The sequence below is a fragment of the Armigeres subalbatus genome, chromosome 2 (genome assembly GCF_024139115.2).
Source record: "Armigeres subalbatus isolate Guangzhou_Male chromosome 2, GZ_Asu_2, whole genome shotgun sequence".
NCBI classification, from domain to species: domain Eukaryota; kingdom Metazoa; phylum Arthropoda; class Insecta; order Diptera; family Culicidae; genus Armigeres; species Armigeres subalbatus.
This window is the reverse complement of record NC_085140.1, coordinates 193,986,466-194,007,610: the sequence shown is the minus strand read 5'-3', so window position 1 is coordinate 194,007,610 and position 21,145 is coordinate 193,986,466. Positions and strand designations below refer to the sequence as shown.

Sequence of the window (21,145 nt, the reverse complement as noted above, 5' to 3'; positions counted from 1 at the left end):
GATGGGCGATATGCGCTCAGTTCAGTGCTCACCGGCTGACGAACGAAAACGGCCTACGACTAATTGATTTCGCCCCCTTCAAGAATATGACCATTCGCAGCACCGACTTCCAACACAGCCTTCCGTATCAGTACACCTTGAGGTCAGTACACCTGCAGACAGAATCACAAATCGACGTTCTGATTGATGGACGGCACTTCTCCGACATTATCAACGTCAGGACTTATCGTGGCGCTAACATCGACTCTGACCAATATCTGGTAACGACCGCCGCGGTACGACCTAGAGCGACTGAAGCAAACTGATGTCGCCATTGCATACGCGCAGCATCTCGAGGCAGCGTTGCCGGAAGAGGGTGAGCTCGATGGGGCCCCTCTTGAGAACTGCTGGAATACAGTTAAAACAGTCATTAACGACGCAGCGGAGAACAACTGTGGGTATGTGGGACGAAATCGACCGAACGGTCGGTTCGAAGAAGTATTCAGACAGATTCTGGAGGAAAAGGATGCAGCGCGGGCGGTCGCGCTGCAGCACGTGGAACGTTATAGACGGAAGCGGAGACGGCAGACCCGCCTTTTTCAGGAGAAGAAACGCCGCCTGGAAGAAGCGGAATGCGAAGAGATGGAACAGTTGTGTTCGATGTTCTTTACTACAGGTGAGGGCCAAACCCTCAAGCAGTATTTGTGCAACGAACAAGGTGATGTAATTTCGTGCCTGTTGTTCAACATTGCGCTAGAAGGTGTCATGTTGGGTGTAACCGCCGGGGTACGATTTTCAACAGATCTAGTAAATTTATTTGTTTCACAAAAGTGGCAGAACTGTACACTCGCCTGAAACGTGAAGCAACCAAAGTTGGAGTGGCGGTGAATGCATCGAAGACAAAGTACATGCTAGTGGGTGGAACAGAGCGCGACAAGGTCCGCCTGGGAAGCAGTGTTACGATAGATGGGGATACCTTCGAGGTGGTCGAGGAATTCGTCCACCTTGGATTCTTGCTAACGGCTGATAACAATGTTAGTCGTGAAATATGAAGGCGCATCATCTGTGGAAGTCGGGCCTACTACGGGCTCCAGAAGAAACTGCGGTAAAAAAAGATTCGCCACCGCACCAAATGTGTCATGTACAAGAAACATGGTCAATGCTCTAGGAGGACTTGCAAGCATTCGGAGTATTCGAGAAACAGGTGCTTAGGAATAGGACCATCTTTGGCGGCGTGCAAGTAGACGGTGTGTGGCGGCGAAGAATGAACCACGAGCTCGCCCAGCTCTACGGCGAACCCAGTATCCAGAAGGTAGCTAAAGCCGGAAGGGTACGATGGGCAGGAAATGTTGCAAGAATGCTGAACAGCAACCATGCAAAGATGGTGTTCGCTTCCGATCCGGCCGGTACGAGACACGGCGTGGAGCGCAGCGAGCGAGGTGTGCAGACCAGGTGCAAAACGACTTGGCGAGAGTGGGGCGTATTCGAGGATGGAGAGATGCGGCCTCGAACCGTGTAATGTGGCGTCAAATTGTTGATTCAGTGTTATCTGTTTAGATGTAGACTTAATAAATGAATGAACTTTGGAACGTTTTAATGATATCTTTATAGATCCACAAATTGAAATAGGGTTGATAGTATTAGATCTTTTAGTTATTCATATGGTATGTTCTTACCATAATCATGGGTAGGATAATGTTTTGACTGTTCGGCCCAGGTATTTTCATGCGTAGGACATGTCCTACTTGTCCCACCCACTCCCGGCGCCACTGCCTATATTTCTCGAAGGTTGATCCAAATTGGCGGAAGTGCACATAAAGGCAAATTTCTTTTAAATTAGAATTTCAAATCAACTTTTATATTTTATACAATGTTTCTTTATTTTCTTCTTGATTAAAAAAAAAGTTCACCTCGTAATCTTTTTTTTCTCGACTAAATATAATAAGAATATATAATAATAATTTTAATAGTAATGTTTATAATAATTGTTTTGCTTCTGTGTTTCATTTTTCCTTCTGCACGTGCGCCTTTTCAACAGCACTGTCATTTGGTTTCCGCTTATCAGTGTGTCTCTCTCTCACTTCCATCCTAATCACCAGAAGGTTTTTTTTTCTCATTTTAATAATAAGTAGAGTGGTTCTCTCCTTGTCGTCGTCATCGCCGTTTTTACACGCATTGACTACTGCTACTACTTTTATTTTCTCTGCTAATACGTAATGTATATTTCTCGATAAATCGAAATGTTTGTCAGCAGCCTGTCACGCTTTTACAGTAGGGAATAATCTTCTTGATCGGACTGACATGCCTTAGTTTTTGATTCCTCTATACAGGGTACAATAGAATAAATATAATGGTGGATTATTTTCACTGGGCTTATATTCCTTTCCAATGCTCATATATTTAGGATTTCATATTGAGGGCTAGCTTGTGGAATATTCAATGCTCTTCAACTTAGTGGTTACTTTCTTTTTGCATTTATGGTGTAAATTACCAAGTTGTAGGAATAGTTGTTTATCCTTAATGCGACCACTTGATAGTAGTTATCCAAATCATTAAAAACTGATTGATTAGTTAATCGCAATGTTTTTATCCGTTGTGATATGAGATCATTCTGAATGCACGATGTTTGTTATCTAGTAGGTAATAAATATCTGCAATTTCGAATTTTATTGTTCATTAAAGTGCATCTAGTATAGAGGACGTTTCATTTTATTCGCTCAAGCTTTAAACGCTTCATGTCTTGCTGTGATTGCTTTTAATTTCTACAAAATATACTTTAAGCGTTTTGCTCTACAACGCTCACGTTTGTGTCTTTTTTGGCATTACATATCCGTTTTATGTTTTGCTTTTAAGTGGTAAATAGTTTAAAGAGCTGCTATTTTTTCTTTTAGAAAGCATCTGAGAAAGATAGTCGATTATGTAGTTTGCGGTTCAGATAAAGTTGAATAGAAACTGATGAACAAGTTGTAATTACGATGGGTATCATCTTTATTCAAGCAGAGTTCTTTTTTCTGTACCTTAGTTACTGGGAAAATCAGTTTCAACCTACAAAGCTTATCTCATTTCCAATACGTATCTTATTTGTCTCAATAGCTAAACGATTTTCACATTGTCAATTTTGTTTTGATTTGTTTCCGAAAAATATATTTTTATATAACTATGTTTCTCATTTCATTGCCTCTACTTTTCTTTCAACAATAATTTACATACAAATATGGCTTCTTTTGTTTACATTCAGCTTTTATGATGCCCTCTGCCATCTACATTTAAAGAATGAACCATTAATATTACTTGCTAGTTACGGTATGTTATTCGCATTCAGTGTTTTTCGCGTCAGGGTGACAATAAAACAAAAGCTTCAATGGACGCGATGATGATCGTTCCGCGTCAGCAGTGGTTCCCAATTTGACAGCTCTGTTCGGAGCTTCATTATGGGTTTCTTTTTCTTTCAAATCAAAACAAGGAATCAAACGAAAAATAAAACAAACCCGGCAATGTTGAATTAAAAACTGCAATTTATTGGTATTACTTGTAAAATAATGTTCACGTATATGAGTATTCATTACCTTTTACGCACGGTTGACGTTCTAATGTTTTTTTGTTCAGAATATGGCAAATTTGTCTTGTTTTCTTTCTACACATGCGCTTCTGACGCGCCTTTTCCCATTATCAGCATCTTCAGTGTTGATCATTGTTTGCATTCGTGCCTTAATTACGTCTATATAACATTCCTACTGTTTTATTTTACATCTACTTGTAATTATGGTCTTGTACTACTGATCAGTAGCAAATTAACATGTTTGTTTGCTGTGTGAAAGAAAGAGAAAATATGTCAAATCATAACTGACTGATGTCTCCACTGTGTTAAAACGGTCTGCTGCATTCCTTTATTTTTATGGCTAAACAAGATGCGCACAAATGTCGATTTCCTCTTTCTTGCGTACGGGTTTTACTCGTTTTGTTTATTCACTAAAAACTTAAATTATACGAGACAAAATTGTTGCTCACGAGACAAATGATACTTAAAACTAATGGATAATTTAATGACAATAATAGAGTTACTTATACGCTTATCTGTATGTGTGTTTGTGTTCTTTTGCTGATAATTTCAACTTCACATTTTTTTATGAAACGGATGCAATGTGTATGTGAGAGTGTGAATTAGTTTGTAATAAATAGTTAAATAGATAATTAAATAATGATTCCGTGCATCGTTGAATCTCAGGAAAACTAAAAAAACATTCACTTGTACACATCCTAACATAAATGATCGGTTACATTTTCTTCAGTTCTTTTATTTGATAAAACTGATTCGAGTTACGGTTGTCCTTTCACTGTCTTTTACTTGTTTCACTTCATCAGTTTAGAAGAATAATATTCAATAGTAAAAACGAATTTAATGTTAAAGAGATTTTACAGAGAAAAGCCTACTTAACAAGCTATTACAAAAAAAAATACAGGAAAAATAAAATAAAAACAAGACCTAGATTCTAAGTTAAAATACTAATACTTTTTCATCTTTGAAATTTTTGTCTTCCCTTTGAATGTGTGTGTATTGTATATGTGCATTCCTCATGCCTAGCTGGGCATTCACTTATCCTACTAGACTTTCACAGGAAAATAAAAGACTGGAATAGGAATTATTTTAACCTAAAGAAAGTATAGTGGAATCGATTTCTTACTTAATAGGAAGAAAAAAGAAAGAAAACTTTGATAAAACGAGACATTTTGCCGATTCCGTAGTGGAGTTCGCATTCAAACGAAGAATCGTATTTACAAAAGAAAAAAAATCTATAACAGCTAGTTTGTTATCAGCAAACGTTTGTGTGATATATCTCATACGATTTTCGATAAGCAAAGTCAGCAAATTGGAGCTAAAGAGCGTAGTAGTTAGTAGTTGTGCTGGGGGAACTTTGTTCTCCCAGTGAAAAATTCTAGAGCGAGAGCATTTTTCACGTTTGTTTTGTCATCAGTTTTTGTTTGTTTTAAATTTACGATAAGCAGCAAAAAATCGAGGAGATTAATGCAGGAGTTAAGTGGTCCATACATGTTTTTTCGACGAGAAACGTTGGATTTCAAAATAATAGTCAAAATGGAACAGTCAGATTCTTTTTTTTGTGTTAACAACATGTTTGTTTTGTACTCTTGACTTCGATATAGATTATTTTCTTCTTTACTTTAAATTTGCTATTTCTTGTTTTCAAAATATTTGATTTTTTGTTCAAAAGCTAGTTTTGATATCTTTTTCCTATGTTTTCTTTAGTGTGTGCCTGAAGGTGCGTTTGTTGTTGTTGTTATTGTTTCATTCTTCGAAAAGACAAACAGAAACGGACTTTTTTCGAAAGATTATCAGATTCCGACATCCAAACAGAAACAATCCAAGAATAGATTTGAGCAGTTGAATGTGTTGCGAAACATATCTCAAATGCTTATCACGATAAAACTCCTGTCAAACCATCGAAAATAAAATTTCAAACATTTTTGTTTACGTTTTATAGTTCCTCGTTTTGAGTCCCCAGTAAACTGGAGCGTACGTATGATTAGTGTTCCTCATTGAGTGTTCCAAACCCTAAACCTTATGTAGTCACTAGCATCGATTGATATATACTCCTTCACATCCTCCTCGAAATATTATAGTCTTCAGTAGTAGTAATAGTAGTAGTATTGGTTAGGATCATGATGTCTTTCATGCGGTTGGCTCTGAAGCCCCGCAGTGGTAGGGAGCCACTGATGCGGCAGCTGCGTCTGCTGGTGGTGGAACGCCGTCCCTCGGCTGGAACCGGGCACTCCACTACTCGCCTGCAGAGGCGGCTGCGGTGTCAATGACCCCGACGACGGCGACGTCGCAAAGCCGGGCGTCGTCGTTTGGTTGTTGCTGTGGCCACGTGTTGCTGTAATCTGCTCATCCAGCGGTCGCCCTGGCGGCAGATTTTTCTCTCACCACTAGACACCCGAGTATTCAACGTCCATCATGTCGTGTTCCTGTGGTATAATAATATAATAAAATATTTTTAGTGATCAATTGTTTCAGTGTTGTAACTCTGGTGGAGATTATTTCCATTTTTAGAAAAGTTTGAGGCATCTAAAATTGTGTGTTCTTTATAAAAAGGCTATAAGCTACAGAAAAAGATTGTCGCTTTGGTTCATATTGTTATGCTGTCCGAAACATGTTGGGTACAGAATTGCCAAATCATATGGATCTTGCTATGCCAGCGAAAGATGCTCCGGACAGTGACAATCTTTTCCTGTTATTTAAAAAAAATGACAATCCTACGTCTTTTACTATTAGCGCGTCCAGGAAACTGAGATCATTGCTTTCCCACCAGAAAAATCAGGCAATACTTACATCACCCATATGCCGCATATGGTGCAAATCGTCCAGCGGTTCCGCCTTGATGTCGTCCTCCTGCATCAGCAGCATGTCCTTGTCGTCGATCGGATCGTTGACGGCCAGGCCGAGCTTCTTCAGCCGCATCTTCTCCGCCCACTCGGCAATGCCGTGCTTCGGTCGGTTCAGATTCCGATGCTGGTAGAAGATCAGCGTCATCCGGGTCGGGTTCAGGCGGTTCGGCTTCTTCAGCGCTGTCGTCGAGTGCATCTCCAGTTTGGCGCACTCGATCACGACGCTACCGTGCGGGAGCGCGATCGCCACTCCACCCATCTGGGCGTCCTCGAAGCAGTCCACGTTTTCGTTGGTTTCCGTGACTTCGCCGAGAGTTTCCTTCGGTGGTGGCGGAGGTGCGGGCGGTTGCGGTGCTTGCTGCATAACCGGAGGAATGTCGTGCTGCTTGGAACCTAGATGGGGTTGATGTGGCGTGTGCAGCTGGGATGGAGCGCTGGGCGGGATGTGTGTTTGATGGTGCGGATGGGGTGGGTAAAGGTTCCAATTGGATGGGGGAGGAGGTGCCGGTATGACTGCAGTTGGTGGAGGTGGCGGCGCCGGGCCAGTTCCTGGTAGCTGGGTCTGCGTGGCAGAGTACATGTTGTGATATGTAGGGTGGTAGGTTTGAGGGGGGTAGCCGTAGTTGTAGTTCTGGTACGGATCATATGGCGTGTAAGGAGAATGGTAACCGTAGCCCATGGGAGTATTTGGGTGGTAACCGTAGCCTGGATTGTAGTCTGGTGGTTTCGGTTTTACAAAACCTTGCTCCGGCTGCTGGAGCGTGTGGTACGTATTTTGGCTCTGCTGTTGGTTCAGTTTGGTGGTACTGTAGTCGTCTAGATGGATAGGAGTTGGCGTTTTCGTCGGATCCGGTATGCTTGGACTAAACGCAGAATTACTGCTATTGCTGCCGGGTCGAGTGGTAGTATCAGGAATCTCCTCGTTTCGTCCCAGCATTTTGTTGGGATCGGTCCGATTACCGTAGTAATCCGTGGGCCAGTTGTTGTAGTACTGTCGGTTGTCAATGTACTGACCAGTGTTGTAGTCATAGCTGTACGGCGAATCCAGCACCGTGCTCGAGATCTGGTTGGACTGTAGCTGGGCATCGGTGAAGTTGTCGATCATGGAAGCCATATCTACGAGGGTACTGTTACCTGCATTGTTTGGCGAGGTAATTGCGTTTGGTGGAGTGAACGCACTGTTTGACCCATTGTTGCCTGCCGGCTGTCCTTGCGGAGTGGGTGGTTTGTTGATATTTGTCGCACTATTATTACCGTTACCGTTAGGATCGCCACTGTTTTTTGTGCTGTTACTATTCGAACTTTGGCCTTTTGGTGAGCCGGAGCCAGAAGAGTTTTGGCTATTACTTCCGTTACCACTGTTGTTGCCGCTTGAATTCGAACCTTTCTTGCTCTTAGATTTACTCTCCTTTTTCGTCGGAGGCGGAGGAGGTGGCGGCGTTTCTGGCACAGATTCCTCATTGTTGGAGTCATCCTTTGTCTTCTCGTCTTTGCCGTTACCTCGCTTCTTACCGTGCCGCCGGCATGGCTGAAGCGGTGTTGATCGTACTCGGACTTCAGTTGCGAATCTGTAATGCAAAATATCGAAAGGTTAAAAATGTCGTTCAAGAGTTGATCATTTCAAGCTTCAATTGAGGCTTTCTAAAAAAGAAACCAATGCTTTACACTCACTTCTCCAGCACTTGTACGGCTCCGCTTTCGGCCTTTTTCTTTTGGCCTTCTTCACTGTCAAACTCGTCAGTAGTATCCATTGTGTAAAGCGGAAGTATATGCAGTTGCTCGTCGTCGGCTTTAACGCCTGGTGGTAATGGTTTTAGTAACGTTACCTGCACGGTACATCCATCCTGCATATTGTGAAGGTCTCGATGCGTGTGGGCACAGAAATCCAAACAACAGGTTACACCTATTTTTAAACGAGGAGAATAAGTAAGTGTTACAAGAAAAGCATTCCGAAATTTTTACTGGTCCATCTAATTACCTGAGAAGGGCTTTCCGGGCTTCAGTCCCAGCCGACAGTCGGGTGCTTCCCGTTCGTACTGGACCTGGTTTTGGAAGGCCTGAGGTGCAACCGTTACGTACAGCGGACTCAACATCGTCGCCAAGATGTTCATTCGTTCCTCGATCTCTGCTTCTTCATTCTTCACAGATAAACGGAATTTGCGTACCGTTTTGGAGCGAGCATATTTACAACCATTATAGTACATAGACCAGCTGCAGCCAAAGCTGTACGAGACTCCACAAGTTTCCGGATCGAGACCTAAGGTTTATAACGCAAAACGCAGTTCAAACCCAAGAACTTTTTCTTCCCACTAATGATCGCAAACTTACCCTGACAAGCGCAGGTTCGGTTCTCGTTTGTCGCACAGCGACGTACCGTTGGAAGACCGTATTTGTTCAGTTTGACCGACAGCATCCGGTAGACGCTGTCGGCTTCCTGCGTCGGAATACCATCCCAGACTACGATACATATCACAATGAATGACGCCTTACATCTGTGGAAAGAAATGAGTGTAACACAAAGCCGATTAGTAACGCAATCCTCCTGCTTAGCAGTTGTGGGTACAGAAGGTTAAGATCCGACCATTGACTCACCGATGCCCTTGTCTCCGTTTGACGATGAAAAGAAGTTTCTCCTCCGGATCGACTCGTCGTATCACCCACTTGGCAATCGGGCATCCCTGGCTGGACTTGCCCTCTTTGCCGGTGTACACGACTTTCTCTATCCGTAGCTGTTTGCCGGATAGACCCACGCGAGTTTCCGTCTCACGTCGCAGTTCCTCTAGGGATGTTGCGGCACCTATAAAATGTAAACAAGTGTTAGTTGGGGGTTTTGAGATTTTGTTTCGAAGTTCATCCTACCGAGGTGGGTGTAGTAGCTTCCCGGCTCGGACGGAGCTTTGGTGTCCGAAGAGGTAAAGCAATCACAATCCGGAGCTTCCGGTTTGTGCGCTTTTTCCAGTTTCTCGTCTTCCGCCTGTTTAATGGCGGCCGCTTCCTGTTCCTTCTTCGTGCCTTTGGATTCCTTCTTTTTGCTGGATTTGCTACTGCTTCCTTCGGTTTTGGTTTCACCGTCACCGCCGCCGGAGGACGAATCCTTGTTAGCTTTGTCCTTCTTTTCGGACTTTTTGGATTTTCCCGTGGTAGGGGCAGGGGTTGGTTGAACCGGGGGTGGAGCCTCCGGTTCGGATGCTGCCTTCGGTGTGGTATTGGGTATGGCGGCTGGAAGATTGTTGTTGATCGGGCTGGGTTCACCCAGTGGCGGTGCGTTGGTGAGATACGAGTTGTCTTCCGCCTCCAGCTTGATAGGAACATCCGGTTGAGGAATGCCACTGTTTTTGGGAATGGGGTACGTGTGAGCGGGGATCTGTTGCTCGAAGTTGGTTTGATGGGCAACAGGAGTGGTGATGGCGGGTAATGGTGTGCTCACTTCCGGTGCCGGTGGCAGCGTATTGTTGCCTGAAGGACTATTGAAGTTTTGATTATGATAGTTGGGATAGTTTTGGTAGTTTGGGTAGGTGCCGTACGGAGAATAGTAGCTGTTGTATTCGGATTTGGTTGATCCGGAAAGACTAGAACTGCCGTGCTGGGATACTTGGCTTTGTGGCGGTTGACTGCTGTCGTTATATTCTCCATAGCGGATGAAATTTTGGTAGTTCTTTTCGTAACCATCGGACTTGGGTGGTTGGCCGTCGTCTAGGAGACCCGGTTCCTTTTTCACGTTCATCAGATTGTAACTGGAGGACGAAGAGCCACCACTGGTTGCAGTTTGGGGATGATGGAAGGCTCCGCTGTGGATGCCTTGCGGTGACTGCTGGTGTGGAAGGTGTGGATTGAATCCGCTGTTGAGGTTGTCGTGGCGGAATCGGTTCAGGGGACTTTTATCGTCCAGTTTGCTGTCTAGATGACTGGGATAGCCACCAAGCCCAAGTGACGATTGGTTACTACTACTACTGCTATGATTGATTGCTGGATATGTTTGATTAAGATTCGGATACGGTGACGGTGACGACGATGACGATGAGTGTTGATCGCTCATAAAACTACTACTTGAATAGCTATTAATATTACTGGAAGATTTGTTAGAGTCTATCGGTTGATTCATGTCGAGATGATGATTGTGTTTCGATTTGCTATGCTTATCGCTATTCTTATGGCTACTGCTTTTAGACTTGGAGGAGGACGATGATGAAGACGACGATTTAGAGGAATGAAGTTTATGTTTGATGTCGTGTCCGCCGCCCGTATCGTGATGGAGTCCACCACCTCCTGGGTCGGTATTATTCTTGTCAATTAGTTGCTGCTTCTGCTCAAAACCCTGATGCTTACTACCGTGATGAAGGTCGCCCATTAGCGTGTGATGTTCGTGCTCTGCTCTGTTTGCTCCGTTGCTCTCAATTCCGCCCAAACCGGGCGATTTGCTGCTCTGCTTCCAGTTGGGATCAACAATATTGCTGATACTGTTGATCATACCGCCACCATCTCCGATAGTACCATCATTGGATGTACTGTTGCTGCCGCTGCCTGTTCCGCCACTCATCATGGGTACTGGCGACTGACCTGTGGCAGAGTTACTGCCACCAGCTGCCAGCGATGTAGGCGTTAGACTGTCTCGGAGATGGTGGCTATACGATAAAAAATGACCGGTCTGTTGTTGGGCCGGTCCCTGTCCCTGGACTCCTAAATGACTCATGTGGCCTGTCGGTTGAAGGCCTCCGACCCCGTCCTTGGGGTCGTTTTTGTTCATGATCATCGTTTTCAACCGTGAGTTGAGGTTCACTCGATCCGACTGGTTGAACATGTCGGGAGATTGCTGTTGCTGATTCCAGCTCACCCAGTCGCCTTGGGATTGCTGTTGTCCACCGTTCAAGTGACTGGGCGACTGATGATTGTCTGGTGTTTGCATGGGTGAAGGGGTGTGCATGCCGCTATGCGATTGCTGCGCGTAAACGTTGTTGTTGTTTGCGCTGTTAGCACCATTGTTGTGATTTGGCGATTGCTGCAAATTGCTGTTGCTACCATTGCTGCTGTATGGGTTGGGAGACTGCTGTGTGTAGAGCTGTTGGTTTGAGTTGGGGCGTGGGGGTTGCTGCTGGGTTTGCCTGTTCGGTGACTGCGGAACCTGTGCCGGTGGGTGCATGGAACTGCCGGTACCGGTGCCACTGTTGGCCCCGGTGCTGGTGGAAGTCCCGTTGGCGTTGGTCACGTTCGTCGTGGCCGAGCTGGCTTGGGTGGTGGTTTGGCCGCCATATTCTTGGCCTGAATATCCATTACAATTGAGTGAGCGCGGCGGTACGCTGTTCACCCGTGGATATCCAGGCATGTCGTTTCCCGACGTCTGCTTGTTCAGCTGCAGGTTGAACTGATCGTGCGGATTGTGGGAGACTACGGCCGGGCCGGTCGAGACCTGTCCGGCGTAGGTGACGGTCGGTGCGAAGGAAACGCTCTGCAGCGAGACCTGGTTGATCGGTGTGATTTGATTGGTTTGGAATTCGTACCGCTGAACGGTTGGCGGTGCGGCATACGTGCGACCGTAGTTCGGGTCGAACCCGATTCCGGCCGTTTGAACGTAACCGTTCGGTTGGTATGCTGCGTAGCCCTAGAATGTTAGACAGATTGGTTGCGGGTGAGAGTCAATCGGTTTTTTTTTGTGATTGGTGGGGAGTTCTATGGCGTGGCGTTAAAATCGAGAGTCTGAATTGGATAGGATAGTAGAGAGGGAGTTTTGGATGAAGTGAATTGTTTGTTTCTGTGGGAAGGGTGATCAGTAAAAAGGGTTGATGGTCGGAATCACCCGCTCGTAGTCGAACTGGTCGTGATGAATTGTTGATGGTGGTGGAAGTTGTGGATGATGATGATGATTAACAACAGCATGGTATTCGTAATGTACCTGTGGCTGGAATTCGAGTGAGTTTAGCGGTGTTATGGCGGGAGTGTTCTGAGGAATCTGCTGAATGAACTGATTCTGCCAGCCCTGGGATGGGTCGGCTTGCCAGGTCGGGTAGAACGCCATCGGTGCCTGTGGAGGAGCAAAGAAGAAGAAAAATACAATTAGTAATTTAAAAGGAGTGGCGGTGGTATGTGCTTTGCGGTGTAGCTGAACTTCCAACGGTCGAAACTTCTAAATGTTTGTAGTGTAGTTTTTTTTCATCCAAGATAGTCCCATTATAATAGCACACGTGCTATTCGTGGGTTCGCGTCCATTATGACCACCCTTCGTCGTTGCTTAATGTGTTTTTCCACCCATGCTTATTTCGTTTTCGTATTTCAGGTCGAGAAAAGTATATTCGATGGAAAACTTCTAACGTGGGTAATGTCAAAATAATGATAATAATAATAGATGCCAAAATGATTTTTTTTTGTAATTTTTAGCGACAGCCAAATAGCAGAACATCGGACTTAAAGTGCTGCCTTTTCGAACCTATTAGTGCCGAAGGATGTCAGGGGTTCTCAAACTGAACAGAGGTAAGCATGACATTAGTAATCTATTGCTGGATATGCTAAGGCGTTTCGGCACGCTTGCCATCAAACCAAAAAGACAGTTCAACTAGTTGCTTGTTAATTTACCAAGTGAAAAATTATTTGCAATAATGCATATGATGGAATTTCTATCTTCACCCTAAATCGTTTGAATTTTAAAAATACCTTTCAGGCCTTTTTTTCTTTTTCACTAAACAATTCCTCGGCAAAATCTGCGTGAGTGTGAGCATTCTTGGCTCGTGAGAAGGAGTAAACATTGCGATCCCTACTGGCTACTTGTTTTCTAAGTTCAAACCCTCTGCACGTAAGATTTTTTCACGTAAAATATTTTTATTTAGATAGAGCTTAAGAAAATGACAGACGCCCCTCTCTCCATAAGCTCTTACATAATAAGTGTCTCACTCGATGATCAATTTGATTTTCATTGTATTTAAAAAAAATCATATTTTGCCGATCATTAATTTTGCTGAAACTGAATTGTCCGCAATTTGAGGTTTGGACGATACTGAGATGAGTAAACGAACGGATCATTTACTCACTCGACGAAGATGGTGATGGAGCACCTCTGTACTTATTATTGCACATATAATATGTATGTTGGACGGAAAATGTGCTTCTGTCATGTAAAATTAAAATCGTTTGCATGTTTTATCCCACACAAGTAAAGCGTAACGAACGAGAGCTGCCGATAGGTATGAGGGTGCGACGGTGGACGGTTTATTTGGCCCAAGCAAGGGGCTGTAGTTGATTCCTAAGCGCAATCCTCGTCGGGTCGGGAGACGACTACAGCCGTCGAAGGAAGGGGACGACCGCCACACACCGGAAGGCAAAAGTGAGAGTGCGAATGTGTGTGTGTATCTAAAAATAAAAGAAATTTAATAGAGCAATTTCTATGCAAACGAGAGACGCATGTGTTTGTGCGGTTGTGAGCTTTCTCGCAAGTGAGACCGGCTGCATCCCCCCTCGCTATTTATTGTTATTCAAGATAATTTATTAGGAAATTTGCATTCAAATTCTGTCTGTTCCGTGTTTCTAATTCAGTGGATCGAGTTTGTTCTTCTTGTGTGGCATGGCGATAGTCCGATGTAACTGAAACATATTTGACAACAAATTCTTGTTATTTGGACAGTGTTGTGCTGAATCATTCTCAGCAGCTAATGTTTGCAATTTTCATTTGAGAGTTTTTCAGGTGAGAAAAGTAGGCGAGTTGTCGCCGGCGATAACTGTTGGAATCAAACGATTCCGAATTATCATTCAAATAACTTTCTAATCTATATATGAATGAGTTTGCATTTTCTTTGAGTCCATATAAACCACGGACGTATCTTGAAATATTATTTTTCCTCAAACTCAAACTGAAATCGATCTAGCGTGCGACGCTTCAATCAACTGAACGATTAACAAGATCGAAAAAAATACCCGAGCTAGATCGGGCAGGTTCGTCTAGTACCAGCTAAATGTCAACAGTCCCGTTAAATCTTCTACATTTGGTATAATGGTTTGATGATAAATGCTTTAAGTCAAGATGCGATTTTCAAACGATTCTTACTCGGTGATAATTTGAAAGGAAGATCGCCTGTGAGTGTTGCTCATCATCAATTTTTTGGAGAATCTGTTTTTTTATCCCTGCTTTAGGAAAAGTCAAATTGTTAAAATGTTAAAAAGTTTTTTAAATAATTCAAATGCAGATTTTTTTTCTTATAAATTTCGGAGAAGAAAAAATGGTTAGCTCAACACATGCATTTGATTTATTATTTGCAAATATTTGACTAGTAATAACTTTTAACAGACTACATAGCAAAGTTTGTCATACATCGATCGAATCTGATCAAATTGAATAATTTTCTTTAGAACGCAACATGTTTTTAAAATGCAAATGTAGCACTGTAGTGTTGAACATAAAAATTAAATAACTTTTGCCTTGCTTGGAACTAAAATCCTCAACCCAAACTATTTACTCGGCATGCAGCCATCCTCGATCGTGCAAATTTAGCTGAAACCGCAGCAGATGCTATGAATCTCGTCATTCCACCAAACTAATGAAAATGACATAAAAAATCAACCTTTGGTTCAATATTCATCATATTCTACCTTCTTTCTATGCCCAATATTTGCAAAAAAAAACCAACATTCCAACGTTGCGAAGCGTGCGAAACTCGATGGGCTTTCATCCTTTCAATTCCATAAATAAACAAAAACCTCCGCGCCCCACACACAAACCTAATACCACACCGACGAAGTAAAGACGTGCCAAACCATCGTCAGATGATGTCGAGCCGCCAAGCCAAGCCAGGGGAAGTGCTTCTCTGATGCCAAATAACCAAACCGAGCGGTGTAGTTGGTTGTAGGATGACGACGACGGCGACCTCGGAAAAACTCATTTTCTGCGTCCGGAAAATTCATCAAAAGTGATGTTCTCATTTTCGACAGGACCGCATCATTCGCATCCTTTTTCGTAGTTCTGCCGACACATCCACCACCCATTGCAATACAGAAGAGGATGGGAGAGGAAGTGCGAAAGCTTTGACATTTACACGACTACACTCAAAATCAGTTCCGAGTGTGGGACAGGTGTAGATGATTATTTTTGATTAGACGTACATGTGGCAGTTGCGGACGGTAATTTATCTATTGTTTATTGTTCACGATTAGGCAGCGATAAATTTTATATTCGATCCGTAATTATACAATTTCAGGGAAAAATTATAAATTTTCAAAACATTATTCAACAAAATCGATGACTTTCTGTTTTATTTATTTTTTACTTGTAGAAACTGCTTTTATAAGTGTTGCCTAAAACATTTATCCAAATATAACATATTCTTTTCCACATTTTCATTAGTGCACTGTGAAACATCTTAACCCGAAAAAACACGGCTCTTTTGTGTGAATGTAAAATATGCCTTCACGGTGGTATAGCAAACTAGCGGAGTGAACTGAGAAGTTGAATCAATGATGTAACAAGAGGAAAACTAAAAATTGCAAACTTTTACAGCCCATAAACGGAAAAGCGGCGTGCGGGAAACCAGAAACTTGGGTTATAAGCCAGCGAACGAACAATCGACGCAAAATATCGCCAAAGTTTTCGTTCGGCATGGGCTGACACAATTTCCATGCGGTGTAGAGGTAATGAAAGCCGGATACGGGGTGCACCGTCGCGGTTGCGTTCTCATCCGAAGAAGACGACCCATTAAAGATCATAAATTTCACACAAACAATTTAATTTTTGGAAATATTTCATAAATGCTACTTTCCGCGGAACCGTCGCCAAGTCTTCAAACGAATGATAGCAGCAGCTCGGTTGCTATAAATTTATGGCTGCCTACTGCGTTTTGTTTTTGCACAAGTGTCAAATAGAAAGAATGCTCAAGTAGTTGCACACAATAGCGGCACAACCATGGCTGCAAAGGAACAAAGATGGTGGCACAACGCAAGTACCAAGCGCACCGCAAAACGGGGGGTCCCTCAAGAGGAAACAATAGTTTGAGGTGTTATTCACGCTTGCGATCAATAAATTACCGGCGGCAGCGTCGTCGTCGTCGGCCGCCGCAGTTAGTCGAATGCAGTGGCAGTTCCCCGCGCGGTAGCCGTGGCCAAGGGTACTCCCCCATTCCGCCGTAATGGCATCGCCATCAGCATCACGGAACGGAACGCTGGGTGCCTTCGTCGAACCTCGGTTGCTGTGGAAAACAGCAACGAAAAGGGAAAATTCAATTGTAATAAATTAAACAAAGTCGCTGGAACGTAATTTATACCCCTATTGTCTGCGAAATTTTCTATAGCATCTCGCGAACTACCGCCATGTGTGTGTGTTGGTGTGCGTGTTTTTAATGTCATTAAAAGGAAACTTCAGTTTTTCACCGAGCGAAAGTTTATCTTCGCACATGTATTGTCACAAATACATCCACACCAGCCGGACTAGCAGCAGTGGCGGCGGCGGCGACGGCGAAGGTAGCGATGGAAAACAGGAAACCTTCAATAAATCAAGCTCCGCACACACAATGCACTTGCACAGGAAATATTTCACCTTCCTTGACTTGTGCGCATCGTAGAAGAGATAGAGACGGAGAGACCAGTCCGAAGGGCATCCACCGTAAATCTTGTGACGTCCCCGACATTATTCTTCGGGGCACGGTTCCAATTCAGAAAATTCAGGCATGATGTGAATCGGTTTCTACGAATTTATTAGTCGTTCCTCGTATTTACATACATCCAGATGGGTGTGTGAACTGTGAGTCAATGTAAACAAACATTTTTGTAGCTGTCTCGAATTTCTAACATTCCAAATTTGAATCAAGGACATCAAGGTACCTAGTCTGATCGGTGTTTATCAGCTTGACAATGGGTGGCGTATCTACCCATCTTCACTTCCTTTGAATTTCCTCGGGAAATTTCATCGAATTTCCTCGGGAAACTTCTTTCAAAATTCCTTCGAATTTCATCTGAAAATTCCTTCGAATTTCCTCTGAAAATTTCTTCGAGTTTCCTATGGAAATTCCTTTGAATTTCCTCGGGAAATTCCTTCGTATTTCCTCGGGAAATTCCTTCGAATTGCCTCGGGAAATTCCTTTGAATTTCCTTGAGAATTTTTTTCGAATTTCTTCGGGAAATTCCTTCGAATTTCCTCGGGAAATTCCTTCGAATTTCCTCGGGAAATTCCTTCGAATTTCCTCGGGAAATTCCTTCGAATTTCCTCGGGAAATTCCTTCGAATTTCCTCGGGAAAATCCTTCGAGTTTCCTCGGGAAATCCCTTCGAATTTCCTCGGAAAATTCCTTCGAATTTCCTCGGGAAATTCCTTCGATATTCCTCGGGAAATTCCTTCGAATTTCCTCGAAATTCCTTCGAATTTCCTCAGAAATTCCTTCGAATTTCCTCGAAATTCCTTCGAATTTCCTCGAAATTCCTTCGAATTTCCTCGAAATTCCTTCGAATTCCTCGAAATTCCTTCGAATTCCTCAGGAAATTCCTTCGAATTTCGAAATTCCTTCGAATTCCTCAGGAAATTCTTCGAATTTCCTCGAAATTCCTTCAATTTCCTCGGGAAATTCTTCGAATTTCCTCAGGAAATTCCTTCGAATTCCTCGGAAATTCCTTCGAATTTCCTCGAAATTCCTTCGAATTTCCTCAGGAAATTCCTTCGAATTTTCTCGAAATTCCTTCGAATTTCCTCAGGAAATTCCTTCAATTTCCTCGAAATTCCTTCGAATTTCCTCAGGAAATTCCTTCAATTTCCTCGAAATTCCTTCGAATTCCTCAGGAAATTCCTTCGAATTCCTCGAAATTCTTCGAATTCCTCGAAATTTCTTCGAATTTCCTCGAAATTCCTTCGAATTTCGAAATTCCTTCGAATTCCTCGAAATTCCTTCGAATTTCCTCGGAAATTCCTTCGAATTCCTCAGGAAATTCCTTTAATTCCTCAGGAAATTCCTTCGAATTTCCTCGAAATTCTTCGAATTTCCTCAGGAAATTCCTTCGAATTCCTCGAAATTCCTTTAATTCCTCAGGAAATTCCTTCGAATTTCCTCGAAATTCCTTCAATTCCTCAGGAAATTCCTTCGAATTCCTCGGAAATTCCTTCGAATTTCCTCGAAATTCCTTCGAATTCCTCAGGAAATTCCTTCAATTTCCTCGAAATTCCTTCGAATTCCTCGAAATTCCTTCGAATTTCCTCGGAAATTCCTTCGAATTCCTCGAAATTCCTTCGAATTTCCTCAGGAAATTCCTTCGAATTCCTCGAAATTCCTTCAAATTTCCTCGAAATTCTTCAATTTCGAAATTCCTTCGAAATTTCTTCGAATTTCGAAATTCCTTCGAATTTCTCGAAATTCCTTCGAATTTCCTCGAAATTCCTTCGAATTCCTCGAAATTCCTTCGAATTTCCTCGAAATTCTTCGAATTTCCTCGGGAAATTCCTTCGAATTCCTCGAAATTCCTTCGAATTCCTCAGGAAATTCCTTCGAATTTCCTCAGGAAATTCCTTCGAATTCCTCAGGAAATTCCTTCGAATTCCTCAGGAAATTCCTTCGAATTTCCTCGGGAAATTCCTTCGAATTTCCTCGAAATTCCTTCTGAATTTCCTCAGGGAAATTCCTTCGAATTTCCTCGGAAAATTCTTCGAATTTCCTCCGGGAATTCCTTCGAATTTCCTCGGGATATTCCTTCGAATCTCCTCAGGAAACTCCTTCGAATCTCCTCAGGAAACTCCTTCGAATTTCCTCGAAAAATTCTTTCGAATTTCCTCGGGAAATTCCTTCGAATTTCCTCGGGAAATTCCTTCGAATTTCCTCGGGAAATTCCTTCGAATTTCCTCGGGAAATTCCTTCGAATTTCCTCGGGAAATTCCGTCGAATTTCCTCGGGAAATTCCGTCGAATTTCCTCGGGAAATTCCGTCGAATTTCCTCGGGAAATTCCTTCGAAATATTCCTTCCTTCGAATTTCCTCGGGAAATTCCTTCGATTTATTTTTTGGGAAATTCCTTCGAATTTCCTCGGGAATTTTTTTCAAATTTTTACGAAAAATTACTTCGAATTTCCACGGGAAATCCCTTAGAATTCGGCAAAAAACTACAAAACTCACAGTCAAAATTAATTTGCTATTCACGGGAATATCTTTTGCCTTGCTGTGCGAAAAATATTTAAGCCCATTTTTCTTCACTGTTGACATAACATGCCCCACAATCAGGGATGCCAGATGATATTTTCAAATGTCTTCACAGTCGTTTAAAAATGTCTTCAAATGTCTTCAATATTAAAATTATGAATTTTAGCGAAAAATTTCAAAATCCAATAGGTCTGTAAATTCAATCAGGTCCTTATTTTATTGATGTGGAATCATGTTTATTTTTTAATACTTAAATTGTTAAAATTCTAGAGAATTTTTTTTAAATATAATTTAAATATTGTTTAAATATTTATATTTAATTTAAAATTTTCACGAGATAGTGTATAACGAGTTTCGCTGGATTTTTTATTGAGTCTGGTTGAAATTCCACTGGCTATTTTTACTGAACTTCCACGTGGAATTCTTCCAAATTATTTTTAAAGAATATCCTGTACGGATTCAAAATTTACCATGAGATTTTTTGTAGGAACTTCCGGATAAATTTCTGGAGCAACTTCCGGATAAATCCTTGATGGAGCTTCATATTACTTATACTAATTTCTTCTGGATGGAGCTTCTAATAACTTCTAAAACTCCTGACGAAATTTCCCGAAGATTTCCTGTTGGAACATCCAAAGGATTTATTGAAGGAACTTCCGGAGGAATTGCTGGAGGATTTTCAGGAGAAATTCTTGAAGAAACTTAAGAAGGAATTCTTGTTGGAACTTCAGAATACATTCCGGTATTCCTTCAGTAATTCCTAAGAATATCCTTCAGAAATTCATCAAGAAAATCCTTCAGGAGTTTCACCAGAAAATCCCTCTAGAATTTACCCTGAAGTTCCTATAGGAATTCATCCTTGTTTAGAAATTTCTTAACAAACTTCCGGATGAATTCTTAGGAATTCTGAATGAATTCTTAGAGGATCTTCTTGAGATATTGCTGCAGAAATTTCCGAAAGAAATTCTGGAGGAAATAACAGAGAAGTTCCATAGTATACTTCCGGAGGCATTCTTGGAGAAGCTTTCGGCAACATTCTTGGAGAATCTTCCAGAATAATTCCTGGAGAAACTTCCGGAGGGATCCCTAAAGAAGCTTCCACGGGAATTCCTGGGGGAACTTTCGAAAGAATTTCTGGAAGAACTTCCGGAGGAATTCCTAAAAACAACTGCTGGAGGAGTTCGTGGAGGAACTACCGGAGGAATTATGGAGGATCTTCCGAAGGAATTCTTGGATATACTTTCGCTGGAATTCGTGGATGATCTTATGCAGGAGCTTTTGGAGGAAATTCCAAAGGAATTCCTGGAGGATTTTTTGGGGAAATCCCTGAAACTTCCGGACAAATTCGTTGAGGAATTTCAGGATAAATTTCAGAAAGAATACCAAAACGATTTTTCTCAGAAAAAATAATAGAAGAATGACCAAAGATATTTATAGAAGAATTACCAAAGGAATTCAAGGAAGAATTTTACGAAATCGTGTATCAAGTTTCCTCGGGATTTGTTTTAAGAACATTTGCCTGTAGTAATTTACCATGGAAGTTCTGAGAAATATCTTTTTAACACCAAAACAATTTCAATTTCTTGTTGACATGTGTTAGAATTTTCTATGGAAATTAATTGAGACAAAATTCTTGTGGAAATTGAAAAGGATTTTTTTGTGGGAGTTCATCGGAAATTCTTTT

At 42.3% G+C, this 21,145-nt stretch overlaps 2 protein-coding genes across 5 annotated transcripts in view; one reads left to right on the top strand and one right to left on the bottom strand.

The window, feature by feature from the left end:
- Positions 1–13,150, top strand: part of LOC134211441 (tRNA N6-adenosine threonylcarbamoyltransferase-like) — a 60,854-nt gene extending 47,704 nt beyond the window's left edge. The window contains exons 3-4 of one of the 2 annotated variants that reach the window (XM_062688296.1): positions 12,650–12,684; positions 12,751–13,150. The gene's annotated coding sequence lies outside the window, so the exon portion shown is untranslated. Of the gene's footprint in view, positions 1–12,649; positions 12,689–12,750 lie in introns of both variants that reach the window. The other variant, XM_062688295.1, reaches the window with a different exon arrangement.
- Positions 3,477–21,145, bottom strand: part of LOC134211440 (methylcytosine dioxygenase TET) — a 470,864-nt gene continuing 453,195 nt past the window's right edge. For all 3 annotated transcript variants that reach the window (XM_062688291.1, XM_062688293.1, XM_062688292.1), the window contains 8 exons: positions 12,269–12,397; positions 9,241–11,977; positions 8,974–9,178; positions 8,710–8,873; positions 8,360–8,638; positions 8,053–8,284; positions 6,326–7,949; positions 3,477–5,961 (listed from right to left, as the gene is read on the bottom strand). In XM_062688291.1, coding sequence (XP_062544275.1) covers positions 5,923–5,961; positions 6,326–7,949; positions 8,053–8,284; positions 8,360–8,638; positions 8,710–8,873; positions 8,974–9,178; positions 9,241–11,977; positions 12,269–12,397 — 5,409 coding nt within the window. In that variant the 3' untranslated portion in view covers positions 3,477–5,922. The remainder of the gene's footprint in view (positions 5,962–6,325; positions 7,950–8,052; positions 8,285–8,359; positions 8,639–8,709; positions 8,874–8,973; positions 9,179–9,240; positions 11,978–12,268; positions 12,398–21,145) is intronic.